Here is a 26,935-nt window from a genome sequence, read left to right as displayed (position 1 = left end):
CTCTGGGGACTAAAGAGGAAGTATTTTAACCCCTTAAGGACATGGCTTATTTTGGGCTTAGGGACGCAACAATTTTTTTTAGATTTTCATTTCTTTTCATGAGCCATAACTTTTTAGATTTTCCATTGACACGGCCATATGAGGTCTTTTTTTTGCGTGGCGAAGTATAGTTTTATTGGTACAATTTTTTGGTGCATATAATGTATTGTAAAACTGTTTTTTTGAGAGCAGGGAGAGAAAGCACAATTCTGTCATTGTTTTTTTATTTTTATGTTTGCAGCATCAATTATACAGCCCAAATGACACAATACATTTTTTTCTGCGGGTCAGTAGAAACTACAGGACAGTCCACAAAAAATCAAACTAGTACAACACAATAAAACGTTTTGCATTTGGTTTCATAGTAATCATACTGACCCATAGAATAAAATTATCATGTCATTTTTGATGCACAGAAACAACTACCCCCCCCCCCCATAAATATCGCAAAAAGTCGTTTTTTTTTCCATATCACACCACTTATAATTTTGAAAAAGATTTTCAGTACCTTATATAGTGTATTAATTAGTACCATTGAAAAATACAACTCATTGAAACAAAACAAGCCCTCGGATGGTTACATCAATGCATAAATAAGAGTTATAATTTTTTAAAAAGGGGGGAGGAAAAAGCGAAAATGGAAAAAAAAGAGCCGCGTCCTTATTAAAGGGAATCTGTCAGCTGAACCATGATGTCCACACCGTAGGCAGCATGTTATAGGGCAGTCTAAGCTGAGCAGACTGATATATAGTTTAAGGGCTTAAACACATGGGCGTGACTTTGTCCCGTTTTGCGGCCGTGAAAATCACGGACATAAAACGGGATGAAACAAAACTATTGATTTCAATAAGTTTGTTTTCACTGTCTGGATTATTGCGCGTTAATACTAGAAAAGCTAGGACTGGCGCAATCTTTCTCGCACATAGCTATTCTTTACGTGCGAGAAAGATAGGGGAAGACCGTATTAGCGCATGTGCCTTTGTACTTAAGCCCTAACTTGTATTTTATTCATTTATATCTCTGCTCATTCTTGTATTCTTGTCATGTGACCACCATAGTTATAGATATGGCAGATATAGGAAGGGTGGAGGAGAAAGCAGTTGGATTTCAACATGTCCTACATTTTTGATCTCGAGGTAGGGGTCTGCATAGGCTTAGGGCTCCTTCACACAGGCGTATTTGCGTGCATTTTTGCACAAGCAAAATGTATGCAGAGAATAAAACCCATTTATTTCAGTGGGTTCGTACACACGCAGCATGCTCTACTTTTTGTACGCATTTGCTCAGCAAGGGGCCCCATAGAAGTCGGGAGGGTGTGCAAATGAACATGCCCTATGGGCAAAAATCCGTGCGTAAACGTCAGAGTCAAGGAGCCCTAAGAACACTTTAACACGAGCAAATGTACAATTGGGTGTCTCAGAGCAATGTATTTGCACGCGTATTGGCATATTTCACTGTACTTTTAGTGCCCGCTGGGCATGTTCATTTGTGTCCGGCAGAAAGACGCGCCCCAATTTATATGACTTTTTAGTTCTAGATGTATTCTTTTTCCAGCAGAATTGCGCATTGCATTGTGCATTTCCTTGCATATTGCATGTGAATTTACACACTCCCAATAAACATTTCTGAGGACTCTTGGTGCGAAAATGCGCACAAAAGTAGAGCATTGCGTGCGAAAGGCATGTGTAAAATACGGAGGTGAGTATAAGCCCATTTAAATCAATAGGTTCTACTCTCTGCGTGTTGCACACATAAATGTTGCACACACAAAAGCACACGCAAATACATCTGTGTGAAGAAGCCCTAAATAACCATTTCAATCAGGGTGTGTTTGTCTGCCATGCGCAAATGAACATGCCCAGTGGGCGCAAAAAGTACAGTAAAATACTATGATAACCAAGCAAGAAAACTCATTCCCAGTGTGAATACATTGCGCTAAGGCATGCAATTGTGCATATGATGTGTGAAGCCGCCTTTTTTCCCCTTTCCTGTTGGGAATACATGCAAGTGTATGGGGAAGGGGGTGAGAAGGAATGACTGTCATGCAAGGGACAGCTATCTAATGTGTATGAATAGCCGTAGATCTTTATTTCTAGTGTCCCGTTTCTTTGTGTTTCAAGTGTTGTGACTCTTCTCCAGGAAATTCTACATTTAGGTTGCGCTTACACGTGGCAGATTTGCTGTGGATTTTCCACAGCAAAATCCACATCAAAATCTGCACCTTTTGGTGGGAATTATGGGGCGGATCTGCACCTAATTCTGCAGCAGAAAACCCAACACATTTGAGCACACCCTACTCTACTGCACAGAGGACACTCGGATTTCCTTCCATGTTGAATGTTTTCGCTCAGAATTTTCCTTTATCTTTCCAGAAAACCATTCATTTGGTGACAAAAGCCACAGAGGAGGACAAGAAATCTGACGAGACGTTGAGGTTATACTAACATGTTGTGGAGTATTTCCTGCACACCATCAAGTGAAAGGGCACATATCCACCACCGTGTTTTCACAGACGCATGATATGCGGTGAATGGAGTCAATGAAAGTGAAGAAATAGATCGCAGCATGCTCTATTTCTCTGTGTATGTATGCAGCATAAGCCCTATACATTGGCATAGGCTGCGTATTATATGCTGTCCATATGCAATACATTGCATATGGGCAGCGTTTTCATAAGTATTCACACTCTGAAAAAATGGCATACTGCGCATGCCATGTGCGTGTGATATGCAGGCATGTGCAGTGCCCTACAGGTCTTTGCCAGCAAATCCTCTATAGACATCAACCCATTAACCTTCCGTATCCACTACACCGTTGTCAGAATCTTTTGTGTTTTCCAATATGTAGGTATCACTGAGTGTGTGGTTGTTAAAAAGAACCGTAGCAGGACTTTTTTGATAGTAGACACTGAACCAGGTAGCATATACTGGAGCCCTATCTGCAGGGATGGAGTAATCAAACTTTTCGTAATTTTCCTTGTAAGTGGAGAACACCATATCCCAAAAGGGCACGAAGCTAGGACAATTCTACCAAATATACAGCATGGTTCCTATTTCTCTACCACATAACCAACAATCCGAAGAGATCACATGCAGCATAGCTGGACATCTGTACCACCTTGTAATTATTTTGTAATTCCTTGTGAGCCAGCAAAAAGACCCTCTCCCACTCCTCGGGTTCAATTGAACATCCAAGGTCATGTTCCCAGTGGTGGGGTCCCGTCCCAGTCAAGGGTTTTCCCCATTATTTCTGAGACAGCGTGCGGCACTGATAAGGCTCATCGCTAATTTCTAGCTGGCTAGAATTCAGCGATGAATGAACAGTGCACAATGGTAGTATCACTCAAAAGATGGCTTTAGAGCGAATTTTGAGCGATAATTGTCTAAATGGCCCTTAACTGGTCGTTGGTTTAATGAAAGATACAAGCAATAAGGATAATTGTAAATGTTTGTTTTCATTTTTTTTAACTAAAATGCTTCGGTAAAAATTTATTTAAGCATAAATATGTCACATGAGAAAAAGGTTTCAAGCTTCTGATACAGAATACATATATACTATAGCTTCTCCGGTGACCTCTTATCTCTCCCTAAAGGTCACTGTGTCACACTGACTGTACAGGATCATGGAGTCAGAGGTTTATATCGAGGTCTTAGCTCATTGCTATATGGATCCATCCCGAAGTCTGCAGTGAGGTAAGGAGTAAATGTTACATAAGGGGAGGAGATGAGAGATATAAAATTGTATAAATGGGCATCCCCCTGTCTAAATATCCTATTGGGGCATATGGATGTTATGGGAAGGTCCCTCATGTGGGATCCCCTCTGTGTACCAGAATAGAGAGGCACTTTGTTAGACCCAGCAAATCCATGCATTACATGGACTGCAATTAATTTGAATGTCTACCATGTACTGCTATAGGGAAAATGTATGCCTTAATGAGACTTTTCCTGATGATCAGATGTTAGTTTTAAAGCTCTATGAGATAACTACTTTTAATATCCTGTTCTTCAAAAAAAATAAGATAAAAATTAGTAAGATCCAAAAGTTTTTCGAGACGTACCATAATAAGGGGCATCAAACCACCATAATAAGGGGCATAACTAAAATATGGGTTGTAATTACCGCTTTCTCAATGTGTTCTTTTCAGATTCGGCACATTTGAGTTTCTCAGTAACTTTGCAAGGAGTTCCTCAGGGAAATTGGAGGGAAAGACCAGTTTTGTATGTGGCTTAGGGGCTGGTGTTGCAGAGGCTATCCTAATAGTATGTCCAATGGAAACTATTAAGGTATGTGTTGTTGCTACCCCAATAGTAACGCTTTACATGTGCCAGTCAATCCTATCAGTTCTTTTAACATGCACTTTATTTTAGTTGTTTCTGCGCTAGAGCTGTTCTTCCTACTGTAATTGTGGCAGGAAATATTACCCATAATTAACCATTTCAGAGTTATGGGGCTCTAGTTATGCAACCATGCATGGGCAGACATACACTTTAGTCTCCCCTCCCCACTCTCGCCCATATGAGTAGGGGTACTTTTATATGAGATGACTGTAGGGTGCTAAAGCGCTTTATAGCTGCCCCAATGAATATTGCTCCAGTGCTTTCAATAGTTGCTCACTGAATGCAGGTGGAGCGCAACGGAGATCTCTTCCGGATGCCCTCCTCCATGCAGAGTAAACAGTCAGTCATTCATTTGCTTGGCTTTTAGGTGAGCTGAAAATCAAGCAACTCCGATGTCTGAGTGATTCTCGCTCACTTGCCCTGTTGGGTTCTATAATCACTTTTTTGAGCGATTTCTCAGGCGACTATCGACCCGTGGAAAAGTACCATTTGTTTTGCGTATGCCGTTTGCATAGTCAGTTCCCAATATTTTCTGTGACTACTTAGGTTACAAGGGGATGTAACTTCTATAGTCATGTAAGGAAAGGCCATATTCTCCTGTGACATAGTAACGCAAACTCACCATATTTTGGGCTCCACAAGCTGCAGACTTTCTGCCACAGATTGTGTCCCCAACAAAACTGGGGCAAAATCTGCATCTATAACATGAAAGGGTGAAATCGGTAGTGAAAACCAGTGATAAATCTGCAGCAAAATTGACATGCTGGAGATTAGAAAATGTAGTTGCCATTGTTTTGGCTTTAGATTGGATCTTCTATCAGCCAAACCCTAAATTTTATAATTTTATGCAGTTTTTTCTTGGTAAAAATGGCTTGTTGGCATGAACAGTCCCAGATGGGCAATAAATATGTATTATATCTAATGGACCATTCTTCAAAAGATTACTGCTGACAAATATTTGTTTCCTTGGGCTGCTAGGATGAACATTGAACTTTATATAACATCTCGAATCATGGTTATTCAACTTCAATCATTTATTTGACAACAACAGGTGAAGTTCATCCATGACCAGGCCTCCTCCACACCTAGGTATCAAGGTTTCTTCCATGGAGTGCGAGAAATTATCAGACAGCAAGGTGGGTTCAAGTTCTTACCGCTAGGATATTGTAGAGAGATGGAGATGTTTTAATTAATATTATTTGACATCTATTTCGGATATATGTTATACAGTTAAATCTTCGCAGCTACCATAGAAACAGTTCCAAGATGAAATTTCAGTTTTTTTCTGTATGCTAGTACAGAGCTGGACTGAGATTAAAATGCAGGCCTGACACACAGACCCCACCAGCTAATATTGGGGAAAATAGTGGTGCGCAATGCAGGCTGCGATCAATTTTGCTTTAGGCCTCCTGCACACGAATGGGTCGGAGTGTGCAGCAGTATCTGGCCCTGTTCTCAGCTGGTGACTGTGTACCTGTCTTCTTTCCTCTTCATCTCCACTGCGGATGAAATTTTCCAAAAATTACCTGTGCGTAATGTCAATTGTGGATGGACCGCGAGCTAGACGACCTCTATTGACTTCACAAAAGTGGAGCATGTTGCGATTTTTTTTTTTCCCTCCGCTTGCAGAAATCGCAATTCATTTGCAGGAAGAAGCAATTTTACCCATGCATGCTCACCTCTCTTTCTCCCCACTCGTTTTGTGCAATGGGAGGGGGCGTAGCCAAGTGCCTGTCCGCTCTGCCTCCTCCCATTCATGCTATGGACAAGGGGTGGGGCAGGGGTGGAGCTAAGTGCCAGCCCTTTCCCGCCCCTTGTCTATAGCCATCAATGGGAGGAGGTGGGGCGGACTTACCTCCCTCCCATCGCACAGAACGAGCGGGGAAGAAGAAAGGTGAGCCTGCGATGGGAAGGGAGGGTAAATGGCAGATGGCCTGGTGAGGTCGGTGTATTTGCGCCAGCCTCACCAGGCCATATGAATGGGCGCACAAACGTTTGATTTGTGTGCTCGTTCACCAGTTTTCTCTCCCCAAACATAGCGCAAATATCGTCCGGCTGTGAAAACGGACGGATAATATGTGCTCATTTGAAAGAAGCCTTACTCTGAGCTAAAAGTAGTATTGGCTATTAGCTTTTGGGTTAATATAATAAAAGAGAACATCCTGATGCTGGCCAGTGTTAGAACTTGCAGGATGAGGTACTTTCAGGGGTGGGACACAAATACCGTATTTTTCGCTCTATAAGATGCACTTTTTTTCCCTCCACAGTGGGTGGAAAAAGTCAGTGCGTCCTATAGAGCGAACATACTGAGATCTGACCTGACCGGCAGTTGAAACAGATGGTAAATCCTTCTCACTGAGCTGCCGGCCCTTTGTATACAAACAGGAGAGCAGAGCGGCCGACAACAGCTGATTGCTGGGGGCGGGGAAACAGCAGGCAGCAGAAGAGCAGAGCGGCCGACAACAGTTGATTGCTGGGGGGCGGGGTAACAGCAGGAGAGCAGAGCAGCCGACAACAGCTGATTGCTGGGGGCGGGGAAACAGCAGGCAGCAGGAGAGCAGAGCGGCGGACAACAGCTGATTGCTGGGGGCGGGGTAACAGCAGGAGAGCAGAGCAGCCGACAACAGCTGATTGCTGGGGGCGGGGAAACAGCAGGCAGCAGGAGAGCAGAGCGGCCGACAACAGCTGATTGCTGGGGGCGGGGTAACAGCAGGAGAGCAGAGCAGCTGACAACAGCTGATTGCTGGGGGCGGGGAAACAGCAGGCAGCAGGAGAGCAGAGCGGCCGACAACAGCTGATTGCTGGGGGCGGGGAAACAGCAGGCTAGCAGAGCAGCCAACAACAGCTGATTGCTGGGGGTGGGGTAACAGCAGGAGAGCAGAGCGGCCAACAACAGCTGATTGCTGGGGGCGGGGGAGTAGCAGGGAGCTGTTGTACGGGCAGACGGCTCCTGCTATGGAGCTGACAGTCTGATAAACATTGCAGGTACGATCCGATCCGTAGCAGCGCCCGATGCTCATAGAAACAGCTCATTAATGAGAGGGAACTTCTGCTCCCCCTCATCAGTCAGCTGTAGCGTGATCATGCCATCTCGGTTGCACCCCTTAGGCTAGTATTTTCCTGAGCTCTCTGGTGAGGTTGGGAAGGACATAAAGCAGAGATCAGAGGACCATGACATCTGAGCAAATGGACAACACTTATCTGTTGGCTACATAGCAGAGGTGGGAGAGAGCTGCATGTATGTTGTATATATTTGTGCCTTGTTATGCACACATTTATACACCATACATAACCATAATGAGAAATGCCATGCAGGATCCTGGAAAGTTGAGTGACAACTAATGGAATCATTATTACATGGTCACTCAGCTCTTTCAGAATCCTGAATGCCAACTGCAGAGTTATGCAAGCATAACATGTATACAACATGCATTGCTATAACTAGTCAAACACGACATTCAGGGCTCCTGAAAAGCTGAGTGATAAGTAATAAGATCACTGTTACATTTACACTCAGCTTTCCTGGATTCTGAATGGCAGGTTGCCAAGTTTTATATACTTCATTCTGAGTTGGTACTACTGCTCTTTATTCCTCATGTATTACCTGACTAACTGCCTGGTCTGGGGGAGTTCCAAATATTTTTTTCCTATTTTCCTCCTCTAAAACCTAGGTACATCTTATCATCAGGTGCGTCTTATAAAGCGAAAAATATGATATTTAACCACAGGTTTCCTACCGGGCTGCTTAAAATTTGCGTGTGAAATGCTTGTGACAGTGTGCTGCAGAAAATTATTCCTAAACTAATAATCCAATACAAGAATTACAATTATACTTGGACTATATATTGTAAAAATTAATACTAGGAACAGTTCATTACATAAATAAATACAGCACCATATGCAAACTCAGTACACAAATACAGCGCCTGAACCAAGCTCATAACTTAAATACTGTGCCAGAACCAAGCTCATAGCATAAATAAAGCACCAGAGCCAACCTCATAACATAAATACGGCACCAGAGGCACGCTTATAATATATAAAGCACTAGAACCAAGCTAAGTGAATAGATACAAATATCAGAACTTAGTTCATAACTGGTGAGCTGATTATTGGACTACTGGGCTGATGAGTGGACTGCTAGCCACTAATCGACCCAGCACTCTATCAATTAGTGCTGCTGGGCCAATTAGTGGCTAACAGTGCACTTCTCAGCCCAGCAGTCCACCAATTAGCCCTAAGTGATCATGCTGCCCACACACCGCAGCAGAGCAGAGTTGGTGACTGGTGGGCTGGCCCACTGACTGCTTGAGCAATGTGACCCATGAGGAATCTGCTCAGTCTTGCAGATTGCCAGTCTGGGCCTGTTCTAGGATATACGTTGATAGTAAATATTAATGTCAATGTATATTTATTACCAATCAGGGCTACGTGGGACATATCAGGGACTAACACCTACTATTTTAAAACAAGGCTCCAACCAAGCAATCCGGTTCTATGTCATGACCTCACTACGTAGCTGGTACTTAGGTGAGTAGTATCCTGGTTACACATTGTTCTGATTGTATACACTATTTACATATGTTACACAGATAATAAACTAATAAACCACATAGCTTATTAGTGGAGACTGGGTGCTATATATAATAGTTCATAGGATTTAGACTAAAACAGCAAATTTTAGTTTTGCAGCAGGATATCCATTTAATATACTAGTGGCTGATGTAGGACATTTATTCTTCCATGTTGGCCTTGACCTAAAGGGGTTTTCCAGGATTGTACTATTGTTTAGGATAGGTCATCAATAGCAGATCTTTTGGGGTCTGATGCCCAGCACCCCCATGGATCATCTGTTCGCTGCAACTAGTACAGCACCGCACTTTCTGCAGTGGCTTGGAATAGTACTGCAAGCTATGTCCCATTCAGCACTAGCACAACAGCTTCTACAAACAGCTGATTGACAGAGATAACAGATGTTATACCCCTGTTAATCTGATATTGATGACCTATCTTTAGCAAAGACCCTTATAACACACTATTTAACATTTAGGGAACATGGACTATTTTATTTATCCAAGTTGTACCCCAGATCTACCACTTGCAGAAAGGTTGCTCTGTTTGCACCGTAGCTGCCTCTAATAGAGGCTGATAAATGTAAAAATATCAGATATTTGATATTTCTTTAAATGTTATCCAATTAAAAGCCAATTTAGCCGGGATAAATCTCGGGCAAACGATGGCCGACACTCGTCCCCGGAAGTACACGCTCACGTGCTTTTGCACAGGGGCGGGTATCGTTGCTTCACAGCACGGTGGCTGCAGGAGATTTCTCTCTTCGCTCTCCCCTGCCCCTCTCCATTCACTTAACACGGCGGCCGTTCAGTACTGAATGGCTGCTATTTACGCTCATCGTTCAGAATTTTATGCAGCTTAAAATCACAAGTCAATGGAGAAAGGCGGGAGGAAGCGAAGAGAGAACTCTCCTGCAGCTGCCCCGCTGTGAAGCAACAATACTCATTCCTGTGCAAAAGCATGTAAGCGGGCACTTGCAGGGACGAGTGTCGGGCATCGTTCGCCCGACATTTGTCCCGTCTAAATAGGCCTTAAGAATTTAATTTCATACCATCAGCAGTAGACTAAATGTAGCTTAGAACATGTGGAATTGTTCAGGAGACGGACTCATTGTTGATCAGTGCTAGACATTCTGAGACTCTACTGGTGAAGTAGACCACATTGTAGGATACATCCAGGCCAGTTATTCAATATGACATACCAGTTATTTGCTTTGCATCAATAAGAATGTCCGTCTTTTGCCAAGTATATGTCTTTTACGTCTTTTGCCAAATATGTAACCATTGTTCTGATTTCAGGCGATGATCCCCAAAGACCGATTAATCCTATTATCACAGGAATATTTGGTGCCACCGCTGGGGCTGCCAGTGTCTTTGGTAATACACCTCTAGATGTTATCAAGACCAGGATGCAGGTAATGTGTTTATCATCGCTGCAGATCTATTTGTATAAAATCCTATTATATCTGTATTGAACAGTTTATGGTTATCTGACAGCCCCATCCTCCTACATGCTATTGATCCATCATAATGACAAGATCCTTGTAACTATGCAGGGAAGGCAGTAATGCCTGTAGGACCACAATATTTCATTTGGATCTTTGAAGGGTATTTGATTTGCGAAAATGCAATTCACTGTAGATTGAAATGTTCTGATTCTGAGGTGCATCAACTTGTGGTTTTCCAGATCTCTGCTTGTACTAATTGAATGGGACTCTTTACTGATTAAATCCTGAACGTGTAAAGCATAGCCTTATGAGCCATGCACCTGTGTGATCATCACTTGACCAGGACAGATTTTTGATCCTATGGATGTAATGAGTATTTAGGGGCAGATTCCCTTCCTAAGGCTGCATTCACACGAACGTATATCGGCTCGGTTTTCACGCCGAGCCGATATACGTCGTCCTCATCTGCAGGGGGGGGGGGGGGATAGAAGAGCCAGGGGCAGGAACTGAGCTTCCACCCCCTCTCTGCCTCCTCTCCACCCCCTCTCCGCCCCTCTGCACTATTTGCAATGGGGAGAGGCGGGACAGGGGCGGGGTTAAGTTCTGAGAATTAGCCCCGCCTCTCCCCATTGCAAATAGTGCAGAGGGGCGGAGAGGAGGCAGAGAGGGGGCAGGAGCTCAGTTCCTGCTCCTGGCTCTTCCAGCCTCCCCCCTGCAGATGAGGACGACGTATATCGGCTCGGCGTAAAAACTGAGCCGATATACATTCGTGTGAATGCAGCCTTAAGGTCTCCATACACATCAGACTACAGTCATTCAAATCCTCTGCTTTCACTGTGACTGGACGACTTTACGTGTGTATGGGCGTCCTCCTAACTTTCCCCCGATAGATGACGTTGGGGAAAGAAGGATTGGGCATGTTGAATTTCAGTACCAAGTCCTTTTGTCTGCCTTGATTATAAAATCTGCAGAATTCTCATTATTGGCACAGATTCTACACAGATAGATGTCATTTTGCCGCATTGAATTACAATCTGCTGGCACATATGTAGCAGAAATCGGATTGTCCATCTTAGATATCTGCTGTAAGGTCTTTGAAAAAAAAAAAATATATATTGAATTTGCCTATAGCGAATCCTGATTGTGTGAGCATAGCCTAAAGTTCCATTGTAGTTATTGTAGCACACTCTGAGCACGCGTGTGATCATCATTAAACCAGGACAGATTTTCATCTTCTGCAAGTAGGTAGTGAATATTCTCATTCGAGGGCTAAAAACAGAGACCATGAAAACCTTGAGGAATTAATGCACATGGTATATTAGAAGAGCAACACTGCATATCAAAGCTGAACTATGTAGCCCGCCTAGATACAGCTGTCTGCATGAACCTGTATTGTATACAGTTAAGGCTCTGTTCAAATTAGCATCACTGCTTCAATTCATAATTTAGCTATGACTACTTTTAAACTGGACCCTGAGAAAGGGGTATTCCATCTGCTTAAGGGTGCGGTCACACGAGCGCATAAACGGCGCGTTTTTGCGCCCAATCGTATAAACGTGACCATCTGAGGCGTTGGTTTGCAATGTATTCGTTCACACGGGCGATTTTACAGCGCGTGAAAACGGCAACCCGAAAAAAAAACGGAATACACGCGACCGAAATACGCGCCAACGCATATTCGATGGCCGAAAAGATAGTTTGCAAAGTAGGAACAAACGATAATACGCTTTCTAGCTCTGGTCATGATTGCCGAAAAACGTTCCGGCGATTAAACGCTGCGCACGTGCGAACGTAAATACGCCTACGCTCGTGTGACCGTGCCCTCAGTATGTTTAAAAAAGATGAGCCAAATAAACCATTCACTAATATAGTTTCTGTACCTAATCTGCCACCAATATCTTTTCCACGGGTCCATAATATGATTCGGGTCTCACAAAGTTGAACCCCTTCCACTGACGTCATGCCCATCTGAATTCAGTGTGAAGCTTCTGGTCCTGTCCATCTGTTCTGACATGCGACTTGTATTTAGATCTCAGGGGTGGGTGGATAGGGAACAGCAGCGGATGCAAAGGCCAGGCTGGAGCAAATGCACAGTCACATCTTCTAAAATTGCTACTGCATATGCTCGCTATGAGGACACAACGCGAGATGGTTGTTGTTTGTAATAGGACACACATGGAGGTGACGTCATCAGAAGTGACGTGGGTAAACAAGCATGGAGCGTGGTGGGGGTCGTGGGCGCAGTCTACAGGCAGTGAAAAATTGAAATAAGTTACCAGGCATATTTATTATAGTATTAGGCTGCAATATAGTGTCAGTTTGAGTGATAGCTATGAGCAATCATTTTGCCTAAACTATTAAGTAGTTTCATGCTGGGAAAGGCTAGTTGACACCATAATTCCATACGAAAAAGTAATTTATCAGCATAGGGGATGCCCTAATAAATTTGAAAAAGTATGGGGCTTATGGACAGGCTCGCACAACACACTAATAACAATAAATAGAGTCTAGACAGGTGGTGAAAACGGAAACAAAGCACAGTAGACCAATACATGGGAAATGCTTTATTAGTTAGTTATAAACTTTTATATTATATTGTTGAAGGTTAATAAAGAAGATAATTTTAATGTGATTTAAGATGTAAACAAGAAGAAATATTGTATGAAACTGTATGCAATATCGGTTTATAATCTGCAAATAAACAAACTGTTAAGTAGCTACTCAGCTACTTAAAGGGGTTGTCCCGTGCCGAAACGGCTTTTTTTTTTTTCATAGACCCCCCCCGTTCAGCGCGGGACAAACACAAGGAACGTGATAAAAAAAAAATAATAATTTTACTTACCCGAATCCCGTCTCTGCAGCTTCTTCCTTCTTTGCAGCCAAGATGGCCGCCGGGATCTTCACCCACGATGCACCGCGGGTCTTCTCCCATGGTGCACCGTGGGCTCTGTGCGGTCCATTGCCGATTCCAGCCTCCTGATTGGCTGGAATCGGCACACGTGACGGGGCGGAGCTACGTGATGACGCGTAGAAGGGGGCGGGGCCAGAACGCCGCTCGTGCAGAGACCGAAGAGATGGGAGAAGACCCTTCTGCGCAAGCGCGTCTAATCGGGAGATTAGACGCTGAAATTAGACGGCACCATGGAGGCGGGGACGCCAGCAACGGAGCAGGTAAGTGAATAACTTCTGTATGGCTCATATTTAATGCACGATGTATATTACAAAGTGCATTACTATGGCCATACAGAAGTGTATAAACCCACTTGCTATCGTAGGACAACCCCTTTAAGAGCAATTAACCCCTTAGTGACCAAGCCTGTTTGCGCCTTTATGACCAGGGCAAATTTTGCTAAACTGACACGTGTCACTTTAACATGGAAAAACACCAGAAAGGTTTTGCATATCCAAGCGATTCTGACATTGTTTTTTCGCCACATGTTGTACTTCATTTAGGCGGAAAAAAAAGACTGATAGAATTTGTGTTTATTTAATAAAAGCGCCAAAATTGGGAAAATTTTGAAAAAATCGTCATTTTTTTCACATTTCCAACTGCAATATCTCAAATATGTGCAAACATAATATAGAAATTTTTGCTAAGATATATATTTCCATCCGTTTACTTTATTTTGGGCGCACATTGTAAAAACTTTCGGTTTTTTTTTAACCATTTAGGAGACGTACAAATTTAACATTACTTTTCAGCATTTTGAGGAACACTTTGTTTTCCTACACCAAACCAAGATTGGAAAGGCTCATAGGAGTCAAAATGATAGATACCCCCATGCAAATATGTCATTTTAAAGACAGGACTTTTTTCTATAGTACACATGAAAATGAGGATTTGCACCCCAAAATGGATACCCCTGTTTGTCCTGTGCTCAGAAACAAACCCATTGTGGCCCTAATCTTATGTCGGGATGCACAATGGGGCCCAAAATGAAAGGAGCAACCGGTGGCTTTCGGAACAGAAATTTTGCTTGAAGGAGATTTAGTCCCCATTGCCCACTTGTAGAGCCATTAAGGCCTCATGTCCACGGGCAAAAGAAGAATTAAAATCCGCAGCAGATTTTGACTCTTCTCCTGCCCGCGGATCCGCACCCCATAGGGATGCATTGACCACCCGCGGGGTAGATAAATACCCGCGGATGGTCAATAAAAGTGATTTAAAAAAAAAATGGAGCATGAAAAAATCTGGACCATGCTCCATTTTCGTGCGGGTCTCCCGCGGGCTTCTATTGAAGCCTATGGAAGCCGTCCGGATCCGCGGGAGACCTAAAATAGGAATTTAAAAGAATTTAATAATCCGGAGCGGGCGGGGAAGGTCTTCTCTTCCTCACGGCCGGATCTTTTTTGCTTCGGCTCGGCGGATGTGCCCGGCGCATGCGCGCGGCATGTCGGTGACGTGCCGCCGCCGTGACGAGTTCATCCGCCGGCCGAAAAAGAAGATCTGGCCATGAGGAAGAGAAGGCTTTACCCGCCCGCGCCGGATGAGTAAATTCTTTTAAATTCCTATTTTCAGCGCTCATGTCCGCGGGGCAGGAGGGACCCGCTGCAGATTCTCCATGTAGAATCCGTAGCGGGCCTGATTTTCCCCGTGGACATGAGGCCTAAGTGACCAAAACGATGGAGAACCCCCACAAGTGACCCTATTTTGAAAAGTAGACCCCTTAACGAATTTATCTAGGGGTGCGATGACTTTTTTGACTTCACAGTTTTTGAATGAATCTAAGCCAAGCCGAAGGAAAAAAATTACGATTTTCATTTTTTTGGTAATTCTGTCATTTTAAAAGCAGTTTTTTTTTGTACAGCACATATATGAATGAAGACTTGCACCCCAAAATGGATACCCCTGTTTGTCCTGTGCTCAGAAACATACCCATTGTGGCCCTAGTATTACGTCTGTATGCACAATGGGGTCCAAAATGAAAGGAGCAACCGGTGGCTTTCGGAACAGAAATTTAGCTTGAAGGAGATTTAGGCCCTATTGCCCACTTGTAGAGCCATTGAGTGACCAAAACGATGGAGAACACCCACAAGTGACCTCATTTTGAAAAGTAGACCCCTTAACGAATTTATCTTGGGGTACGATGACTTTTTTGACTTCACAGTTTTTGAATGAATCTAAGCCAAGCAGAAGAAAAAAATTATGATTTTCATTTTTTTGGCAATTGTGTCAATTTAAAAACTTTTTTTTTTGTACAGTGCACATAGGAATGAAGATGTTCACCCCAAAATGGATACCCCTGTTTGTCCCGTGTTCAGAAACATACCCATTGGGGCCCTACTTACAGGACACATGGCAAGGCTTGTAATGGAGGGAATGCCCGCTGGATTTCAGGGCAGAACTGACTAAATTCCAGGCCCCATTGCCCACTTATACGGAAAAAAAATTGACTTCCTAAAAATAATCCCCCCCCCCCCCCCCCCCCCCCGCCATCCCCATTTTTTGGCATTCCCTAATTATTAGATAAAGGTAATAATATAAACTGCGTTTTATGTCCGAAGACGGAGGCTGGTTGGGTTAGGCACATGGGGTAAGAAAACCGTGCATCCCCCCTCCTCTCATGCTTTTTGGGGGGTATTACGTGACCTCAGCGGCGGGGATGGGGTGTAAAAAGTGGCGCTCCGTGAGTCTTCGTAAGCTTGCGGAGGTGCAGCAGTCTCACACAGAAGACGCTCAACAAGCTGCTCCTGGAACTGCAGGAAGGCGAGCGTTCCCGGGGCTTCTTGTAAAATACGTATTACAGGTAGCGGTCTGAATAACGCCGGGCTCACACGGACGTAGGTGGAATCCGCTTGCGGAGGCCCGCAGCGGATCCCAGCTGTGAGCCCGGCTGTGACCCTGCGTACGGACGCGTAATGTACTGCGCATAACTGCCTACTCACGCAGGCGGTCATTCGCAGTACACCTTTTTTTTGTTTGTATTTCCCGCACCGTCGCTTAGCGATGACACGGGGACCTGCAGCCCGCATACAATGTAGTTGCGTATGGGCTGCGGGTATATCCGTGACCATGGAGCACAATAGGCTCTATGCTGTGGATAGCCGCGGTAAAATAGAACTTGCTGCGTTCTCTTTTCTGCGAGTGGATTACACAATTCCGACCCACTAATGTGAGCTGAATTGTGTAATCCAATGCGATTGATCTGCGCAATACCGCGGATCAGACGCATACGGAATCCGTAATTCTTATCCGGTCATGTGAGAGCGACCTATGTTAGATCGCTACTTTTTTATTACGTGACCGGGGACCGCTCAACGAGGCCACCTGTCACTGCTCCAGGCTCTCAGCGACCGTTGGTCGCCGAGAGCAAGGAGATTTTAAGTTTTCTGGGCTCCCCGACTCCTGCGCATGTGTCCGGTATTTTGCCGGCGGTCACATGTGCAGAATCCGGGTAAGTTCACGGATGAGAATCGCGTCGGGGTACAAATACGGAGGCCTCCAATAAAAAGTTTCATCTCCTCTCACCAATCGCATCAGTGAGGGGAGATGAAACTAACTTTTTTTAAAAACTTTTACGTGATCGCCATTATCCATTGGATAACGGCGAAGACGTGATCAGGAACCACTCACCGCGGCCCCCCGTGAAATTTTCAGGCTCTTGGCTAAGTTTTGTAGCCAGGAGCAGGGAGATTTTAAGTTATCCTGGCAATCCACAGCTTTTGCGCATGTGTCCGCCGCTTTGGCGACGGCCGCGTGCGCAGAAGCTGTGGTAAGGTCCGCGGATAAATCCGGGGGCCTTAGGTACGTAATTTCATCCTCCCTCTCCGTGAGGGGAGATGAAATGTAAGCATTTTAAACTTCTTTTTTTTTTTACTTTTTTACACTTTTTTTTACTTTACATGATCACTACTATCCATTGGATAACAGTGATCATCTCTGCAGGGACATCCCTCTGCTCCTGGCTACACATGGCAGCCAGGAGCAGAGGGATTTTAAATTTCCCGGGTCCTGAGCCTCTCTGTGCACGCGCTCGATGTCAATCATCGGGCGCACATGCGCAGAAGGGGACTCAGGTCCCGGAAGACCGGGACACCGCTGAGGACTGGGGGTGAGTATTTTCACCTCCCCTCATGGATCCGATCCATGAGGGGAGGTGAAATTAACCTTATTTTTACTTTTTTTTAAAACTTTTTCGCGATCGCCGCTATCCACTGGATAGCAGCGATCGCGGGCCTGGGGACATCCCCTGGTCACCGGCTACCTTCAGGAGCCGGGAACCAGGAGATTTTCAACTCCCCGGGGCTCCCATTCTTCTGCGCACGTGCGTGACGTCATTCGTCTGGCGTGCATGCGCAGAAGAGCCGCGCCGGGTCCCGGAGGACCCATTCTCCGCGGCAGACATCGGGAAAGCCGGATAAGTACTTTCAGCTGCCCTGATGGATCCGATCCATCAGGGCAGCTGAATCTTTAATTCTTTCAACTTTTTTTTTTACACTTTATTGCGATCGGCGCTATCCATTGGATAGCGCCGATCGCAATGCCGGGAAGGGGTCCCCGCAGCCCAGGATGACAGCTCCATGTCATCCAGCGGGCTGATTGTATCCATTTGAATATTGTCAAGTTACATATCTTGCCTTCTATCATAAAGGATTACAATATTAAAAAAAAAAATTTTTCAAATTTTTTTTTCTGTAAAAATGAATATAAAAAATGTTTTTTGAGCATCTAGCATGGTGTAGAACATAACTGTCTGTGTGATATTACATTGGTCTACATCTGTCCAATAATTTGGCAGGCCACTTTTAGGGATTACAGACCATGGGCAATGGTGAATTATTTAGGTATGGTCTTTCCCGGACTACATAGGAAATGAGGATTAGTAGTATAGCCCATAATTGGGTTAGTAATTATTATTTAACTCATCTGGTCCATAATATCTGCTGATGAATGAACCTTTTTGTGGGCAGAAAATTTGTATGAAATGACGGCTTTGGGTCAGTAACTGGTCTACAGGGTGACCATTCATGGTACATTGTGATGCTGTGGACGTATGGGTGGTTTTGTGCCAAGCTGATGCTCCTATTTATGTTAAAAAGCTTGGATTACATCATTGGAGGCGATATGTGCGGCACACGCGCAGTAGCGCGTTTGCGCTCATAGCGGCCGGGTTTATAGTCCCTACAATATGGCCGCAATGCCACGTCATTGGCGCATGCGCAGTAGCGCTTTTGAATCCACAGGGGGCGTGGTTGTACTTTCTACAATATGGCCGCGACGCTGCGTCATCGACGCATGCGCAGACGGCCCGGAAGGTTGATTAAGGGTATGGGCATTGCACTGATTGGCTAGGGAGGCGCGCCTGCGCCTTAGAACATCACAGATGCCAGTTTAGGTAATATGTCCCACTTTCTAATGTGCTTTATTTGACATGACTGCTAGATGCTCATTATGTGATCCATGTGGTTCAGCTGCGCTGCATATCCCTGGCCCTATGACCATCCTGGTCATAGGGCCAGGGATGTACTTACTCCGCGTTTTGTGATTGGTTCTATGTTATACATGTGGGGATATTTAAGTATGGGGTGTGGTATGCTGCTTTATGCTTGACAAAGATCCAGTGTCTGTAAGGATCGAAACGTTGCAGCTATGTTTTACCATTGAGGAATAAACCGTTTTTTTACTTTCTGAAAAAACCCTTGGAGTGCTGATTCAACACAACCTATATAGATGTCCTGCTATTTCTGGTCTCTGGGTCCGGACTTTTGCTTTGGATCGTGCACCTTTGAAAGCCTGTAAGTGCATTTTTGGACTTATATCAGAAGTGCTGTTCCCTATCTATATTCTTTCTTCAGCATGAAGCTGTCACGTCCATAGCCCACGGGGCTTTATTCTCTGTAGGACGCATGTTTTTACGTCCTCCGAGAAAAAAAGCCCACTTGAGCAGGACGTAAAAAGACTATGGGCTGGTCGTTAAGGGGTTAAGTGTGCAAATGAAGCCTTAGCGGAAATCAGTTAATAGGGCTCTTATCTGCTTTTATTTCTTTTGTTCTCCAGCGGGAATCTTTTGTTCTCCAGTGAGAACTCCTGATAAGGCTGAAGGGCGATTTTTAGGTTGGACTGAATTTAACGATCAGCTAGCAGTGCACGATGGCCGCTTGTTTAGATGCAAAGCTTATCGCTCAAGGAATCGCTTTTTAGCGATTTTTAAGAGATTATCGCTCCGTGTAAATGAGCCTTTAGTTATTATGCTGATAGTGTTGACAATATATCTCGATGTTATTCAGTTTCTGCTTAATGTATAATGTGGTCAATATGTTCTGATTACTACTAGGGCTTGGAAGCTCACAAATATAAGAACACTTTAGACTGTGCAAGCCAGATACTTCGTAATGAGGGTCCCTTGGCGTAAGTACCAAATATTCATCCTTTCTTCCTAATTAGTGCATAATAAAATATATCAGTAAATCATTATCCCAATGTTATTCAGCCTGTAACTGTACAGTGGATTTCATCAATGTGTATTACATGGATGCATGTACTGTGTTTCCTCAGAAATAAGACCCTGTCTTATATTAATTTTCGCCCCAAAAGAGGCATAGGAGTCTTATTTTTGAGGGATGTCTTATACTTACCTAGCAGGCGTCGTCCAGGTCCCTCTCGCTGGTCTCCGCAGTTCAGGGCAGGCTTGCTTGCAGTGCTCAGCACCGACAGAACATTGCTTGCTGGTAACAGGGTTTGTAAACCCCGCCTCTAGCAAGTAATTGCTCTGCTTGGTTCTTGAGTGCCATGGCTCCACCAATCACTGTGGCATTCGATGAACCAATCAAAGCAATTCATTGAATGGCTGTGATTGGTTCATCGAGCGCTGGCTCTGATTGGCTGAGCTGTGGCGCCTGCTGGGTAAGTATTGCTATTTTTCATGTAGTGTAGCTAGGACTGATTTTCAGGGTAGGGCTTATATTTCAAGCCCTCACCCCCCCTCTTCCTCAATTAGGGCAGGGCTTATTTTAGGGGTAGGTTTTACTTTTGGGGAAACACGGTATATACAGGGAATGGGTGGCAAATTTTAGCTCGGGGAAGGGGTGGGGGGAGAAGCACACAGCACTGGCCTATTAGTAGCAGTCCACCCTAATAGTAGAAACAGATGGTGCTGCTGGCCACACCAAGCCAAACCATAGCTACACAATTATTGGCAAAATTGTGGCGCCATGAGTGGGCATGGTCTCGCTGTGTGTGGCCAGTCACACTGTGTCATTCTTAAGGATGAATGCACACAGGTGAAAATTCCGCGGCGAGATTTCCCGCAGAATTTCCACCTCTGTACGCTGCAATAGGATTGCTTTGATTTATGCAATCCTATGCAGACAGCCGTTATTTGACCGCGTGAAAACCTGTGCGGTAAACAAATTGCAGCATGTCCTATATCTGTGTGCGCCTCACAGAGGCACGCACAGAAACGTCACCACTGACGCGCCAGCTCTGCTCTGTACATGTGCGACTGTGTACCAGCCGGCACATCGCAGAGCAGAGAGAAGACAGCAGTGGAGGTGAGCCGCGGGTCACTGCAGGGGTATGGGTCGCTTCTCGCAGCGGGATCCTAACTGGCCGTCTGCATTAACCCTAACGTAATCTATTTTAACAAAAATGCAGCGCCAGGCTCAAACTATATTTCTTCTATACATGGCCAGTTTCAAGTGAGTATATTAAGGGTGCTGAATGTCCTGGCCCGATTACAGGTCTGCTGACCCAAACTTACAACATCTTAGGGAGATATGAAGTTAGAGGGCTGAGAGTCGAGCAGAAGCATAGAAAGAACTCATTTGGCCCCATAGCAAAACTCAGAACTTGCTCCCCCTGGAAATAAAATATATCACAAATTGTATAATGCAGCAGGCATAGACACAGTAGTTCAGCTCTAGTATACTTCTAAATAATACAGATGTAATGTACTCAAATACTGGCTCTGGACAGTGCTAGTTTCCTACAGTGATCGCAAGTGATGTCTCTTGAGTCACCCTGCTGTGGCCACACTTAATAAGATATGTGTGTATTGATTTCTCATGCAGAAAGGATTCTATAGCCATTAAGGCTTGGGGCCACAGAACGAGTCTTATTACTAAAGACCCATTTAGACACAATGACTATCGCTCAAAAGATGTCGCTTAAGCGACTTTTGAGCGATAATTGTTGTGTCATTTGCAGCCCAAGATGATCGCTCAAAATGAGTGATCACCTTGCGCTGCCAGCGGAGGATGCAGAAGACAAGCAGGGCGTCCCCGCTTGTCTTCTGCATCCAGCTGTTCCCCGCTCCGAGCGCCTGGCTGTTATACAGCTGATCGCTCCGTGCGGGGTATGGACCGCTAGACCGCTCTGTTCTTCATACCCAGCTGTCATCAGGGAGTGGGATACAGCTGAAACAATAGTATCAGCTGTATCCTGGTGTGAATCCCTGATAAGACTCATGGTTGTCTTTCAGCACAGCACACTGAAAGACAACAATGAGCGACGGCATAACGAAAACTGCACAATGTCAGTGCAGTAACACACAATGATTATCGCTCAAAAGACGGCTTTTGAGCGAATTTTGAGCGATAATCGTTGTGTCTAAATGGGCCTTAAATCCCTGAAGAAAAAAAGTCATGCACTTCTTTGGGGGGGGGGGGGGTACTGAGTTTTCCTTCTCATGCATTTTGAAAGCATCATACTTGGTGCACAAGCTCTTCTACATTCAAGTTTCTGGCTGAGGGGTTTCCTAGCATTGATCAGCTGGTGCCTAATAAATGCACACCAGCTTCACTCTCCTTCCCTTCTCCTTTTTCAGAGGCTGTGAAGCATAATCGCCTCCACTCAATACTATACTATACAGTTTTCTGTCCTTCTATCTCATCTTCCCTCTGAACAGCTGCTGGTAGTTCCCCCTTACTGCTGATAAGAGCAAAAAATTCACCACTAGTTAATTTCAGCCCTCTATAATAGTAGCTTTCTCCGCTCTGCTCTCCTTAACTCCCTTAAAGGGGTTGTCCCGCAAAAGCAAGTGAAGTTAAACACTTCTGTATGGCCATATACATGCACTTTGTAATATACATCGTGCATTAAATATTGGCCATACAGAAGTTATATACTTACCTACAGGGGGTCCCCCCCTTTGTTGGCGTCCCCGTCTCCACGCTGGAGCTGCCCCATTCAACGCGACAGAAGAGGGCAGACAGCGCAAGCGCGTCTAATCAAGGAGAAGGATTCGGTCGGCGCCATGGAGACGGGGATGCCAACACAGGGGGGGGGGGGACCCCCTGTAGGTAAGTATATAACTTCTGTATGGCCAATATTTAATGCACGATGTATATTACAAAGTGCATTTATATGGCCATACAGAGGTGTTTAACTTCACTTGCTTTTGCGGGGCAACCTCTTTAAAGTGATACTTACATCTGCTGTCAGAGCGGTGCTTGCCAACGCTGATGAAGGACTCCTCCTTCAGCCCACTGCCACATCTGGGGATAAGGAGGAGAGCGCTGCTGAGAGGTGCTCTGGGCGTCTACTTAATCCTTCACTTTCCTGCCAGACCAGTTGCAGGGAATCGGAAAAGGTAGAGGTGCACAAGGCGCCATGTTGTTGAACCCTCGATAAGGTTTCGGGGGAAGGTTTCGCCCCATCCACTGATGCAGCGCTGACACTGCTAATGCATCAGCGCTGCAGGATATTTTTTTGCCCTTTTGAATTTCCTTCATAGGCTATGCGCTGCCGACATCGAAAGTAGGAGGTGGACATAATATTGTGACTCCACTATGTATATCATAACACTCCATTTGTGGTGGGGTGCACTCTGTCGCCATGGAGCCCTAACCTAACTTTTTGTTTAATACTTTAGAATTCCTCCATACTGCTTTATATGCCAATTACTATTCTTTGGTGCTTATGATAACCCTGTACATTTGAGATATGCTGTTTGCAATTAATATGAATAAATTAAACTAGAATATCTTTCCTCCTTAGGTTTTACAAGGGCACCGTACCACGTTTGGGCAGAGTGTGTCTGGATGTTGCCATTGTCTTTATCATCTATGAAGAAGTAGTTCAAGTTCTTAACAGAGTTTGGAAGACCTCCTAACACCACTTATGTGTGACCTGAAGCTTCGCTCCGCCTTGTAGAGGGGATATGTTTTCTGTCTTAATTTTACCATAACTTGAATGAATCGTGCTTGTTGGAAATATTGTAAATTATCATAATGTCATTTTAACCTGTTCTTATTGTATGATGCGTGTGTGTTCATGTCTGGATTTGCCTTAAATCTGCCAAATACATTGCAGTCATTGATTGTCAGATACCTTATTGTGGAAGTATTTGAGCTGTATTTGCATGGATTCACTTCAAAACTAGACTTCAAATAATGTTCAAGTGCATATCACCACTGCAGAGAAAACAAAGCCTTAGTCTATTTTCACACACAGCGCACTGGATTTTGTTGCAGAAACTCTGCAGCATTTACAGTACCAGCCATGTAGTGCAGATTTTCTATAATCTTCACCTGGTGTGGAAATTTTCTGCAACATTTTTTAAACTCTGTAGATTCTAAATCCATAGCATGTCTTTTATACTGCAGATTTCAAGGGTTACAATCTGCAGCAGATCCACTGCAAATTGCAGCAAAATCCACACTATTATGGTGCAGATTTTGCCGCTGTGGCTTTGCTGTGTATTTGCTGTGAGTTTTCCACTGTGGAAAGCCCACAGCGGTTACTTCCCATGTGAAGGAGGACTTACAGAGTATCGGCAGAATCCCATCAGATCTGTCCACAATCTAATGTATATGGCAGGCCCCCTGATGTTAGCGGAAACATGATTGGGCATATTGGTTATCAGCATATTTGATTCATTGTTCTGCCAGAACATAAGTGTCTGGCAGCAGCTTTTCTTTCTCTTCTCAAGTGAAGGTTAGGGGAGATAGTGGTTGGCTGAATTCTTAAGGCTCATTTGCATGTAACAATGGTCACCCAAAATTAACTTGAACGAAAGTGCGCTAAAATCGTTATGTCTAAAACATGAGCCATCGTGCACTTTTTGCTTGTCGCTCAGTTTCAGCCTACATAAGTTATCGGGAGCTGCTCACTTCTGATTATATTTACACACTCCCCATTTCAGTGTTTCACATAGGAATGTGGGTCAAAACGCTATCTTTCCCCTCGTCATCCTGACAGCATACACATAGAGGATGTCCGCTGGACACCTGTTGGGACAGGAAGCGGAAAACATACAAAAGGCAACTCCCACCACCGGCTCACCAGTGTCTTCCTGTCCCTACAGGACAGTCCAAGCGGAAGCCTCCAGGTGTATGCTGGAGGAGAAAAAAAAAAAAAAGGAAGAAAGAAACTCCTATGCAGCCTGCCCGCCCGTGGGGGGACGACTCTGTTCGGGCTGCAGGGCTTGCGCGGGTGAGACCCTACGTGGGGACCCTCACCCGCAGGACCTAACCAGCATCATGTTCCCTGCGGGGAAATCCTTCCCCAGTGCGCTGCCCAGTGGGGTTGTCGCACTGGGAAGATACAGCTCCGGTACCTGCAAGGCTTGGAAGCCGCCCTCCGAAACGCCGGCGCCTCCGGGCGGGGACCCAGAGCATCTAAGCAGGTATGCCAGCGGGGAGAAAGCGCGGGTCCGGCCGGCGCCTCCAAACATAGTCTGTCCTCTTCAGAAGCGTCCCGACGTATGGGGTATCCCCCGGGTCTGACGCGGCGGCATGACGTCAGCGCGGCCGCGTCACGGGGGGGCGGGGCCTCGAAAAATGGGCCCCAAAATTTGAAAATTCAAAAAAAAAAAAAAAAAGGAAAAGCTGGATTGTCCCCGCATGTCTTCTGTCTGCACCTTAGAAGAAGATGTCGGCCAGAGAGGACGCGGAGAGCAGCCTGCTGGTGAGTAGACCTCCTTGGGTCTCGCACCAGGGAGAAGAAAGAATATCAGGTGCTGGAAAATTCCCTTTTTGCTGTCTCCGTCTCTTAGGACAGAGAAGCACAAAAGGTCAGAGAGGCCAAGAAGCGAGTGCGCAAGTGTCCGGTCTTCTTGCGGCGACTAGACGAGGGCCACACCAAGCCCATATGCGCAGACTGCACAGAGAAAGTGGTCCGTGAGGAAGGCTCCTCGGGCATATCAGATATCCGATCTATGAATCCGCGAGGAAATTGAAGCCTCTCTCTCATGTCTTTCCTTTCCGCTCCCCACGAAAAGGGTAAGGCGGTCACGGATGAAAGAGTCGGACTCTGAGGAAGGGCTCTTAGAAGATTCCCCCTCAGAATCCATGCTTCTTCTCATCGGCGGACCTGGGGCAACTATTAACCGCGGTCCGACGCACCATGCAGGTGGAGGAAGAGACGCCGCAACAGCCATCCTTTCAGGATAGCCTGTTCCGGGGACTCCTACCGCAGCCCAAACCGTCATTCCCGGTTAATGACATCTGGAAACAGCTAATCCTGACCGAGTGGAAACAGGCAGAACACAAGTTTTTTCTGTCTAAAGAATTCAAAGATCCGATGGTCTTCACCCCGGAAGACATTGAGTTCCTGGAAACCGTCCCTAAAGTGGATTTGGCGGTCGCCAGGGTCTCAAAGAAGGCGGCCCTCCCCTTTGAGGACATTTCCCAATTGCGGGATCCACTGGATACCAGAGTGGATTCGGCAATGAAAAAGGCCTGGGAGACTGCTGCCCTCACCATTAAAGCCAACATCACGGCCACGTCTGTAGCGAGATCTATGACTGTCTGGTTAGACCAACTCCAGACACTGGTGACTCAAAGGGGCTCGAGGGAAGACATCTCCAACTGCCTTCCCCTCCTCCAACAGGCAACCGGCTTCCTGGCAGATGCCTCTATGGAGTCAGTGAGGTTCGGGGCCCGTTCAGCAGCGCTCTCAAACACAGCCAGGAGGGCCGTCTGGGTAAAGGCCTGGATGGGGGACAATGCCTCAAAGAACAGGCTCTGTTCCTTGCCCTTCCAAGGACGCCGGATCTTCGGGCGTTCCCTGGATACACTCCTAGAGAAGGCATCAGACAAGAGTCAGGGACTACCATCAGAGAAACCCATCAAGCGGCCTTCCTCCTCCTACCCTCCTCTCTTCGTTTCCCCTAGAACATACAGGGGGAAGGGAAAAACCGGACGCTGGTCCTACCCCAAAGGCGGAAAGGGTGAGAATCCGCCCTCCGGGATCCGGCAAGTGGGGGGTAGACTTAGGGGGTTCGCCAGTAAATGGAGCGAAATAACCTCCAATCCCTGGGCCTTACGCCTAGTCTCGGAGGACTATAAAATTGAATTTTCCTCCCCTCCTCCCAGGAGGTTTGTGGTTACCCCCTGCTAGTCACCCGCGTCGGCTCGGGCCCTCCAGTCGGGGGTACGGGACCTGTTGTCCCTAGGGGCCATCACTCCGGTTCCCGCAGAAGAACTGTTTAAGGGGTGCTACTCCCCCTTGTTTCTCATCAAAAAACCTAACGGTTACTATAGAACCATAATTAACTTGAAACACCTGAACAAATCTATAGCATACCAAAGATTTAAAATGGAATCAGTGAGGTCAGCGATCCCCCTAATCGCACCAGATAGCGTCATGGCCACG

The 26,935-nt window shown here is 45.5% G+C and overlaps 1 protein-coding gene across 1 annotated transcript; it reads left to right on the top strand.

Moving 5' to 3' along the window:
- Positions 1-1,151: 1,151 nt before the first annotated feature.
- On the top strand, positions 1,152-23,589 carry LOC136604804 (tricarboxylate transport protein, mitochondrial-like). Its single transcript, XM_066588926.1, has 9 exons — positions 1,152-1,175; positions 2,412-2,473; positions 3,600-3,731; positions 4,187-4,325; positions 5,431-5,515; positions 8,805-8,909; positions 10,250-10,365; positions 19,674-19,747; positions 23,336-23,589. Exons 1-9 carry the CDS (start codon positions 1,152-1,154, stop codon positions 23,448-23,450), a joined length of 852 nt encoding a protein of 283 aa, XP_066445023.1. The 3' UTR covers positions 23,451-23,589.
- The last annotated feature ends 3,346 nt before the right edge of the window (positions 23,590-26,935 follow it).

The sequence above is a fragment of the Eleutherodactylus coqui genome, unplaced genomic scaffold, assembly GCF_035609145.1.
Source record: "Eleutherodactylus coqui strain aEleCoq1 unplaced genomic scaffold, aEleCoq1.hap1 HAP1_SCAFFOLD_474, whole genome shotgun sequence".
In the NCBI taxonomy this organism is placed as follows: domain Eukaryota; kingdom Metazoa; phylum Chordata; class Amphibia; order Anura; family Eleutherodactylidae; genus Eleutherodactylus; species Eleutherodactylus coqui.
Note: the sequence above shows the minus strand (reverse complement) of the source record. Positions and strands in the feature narration are given on the sequence as shown.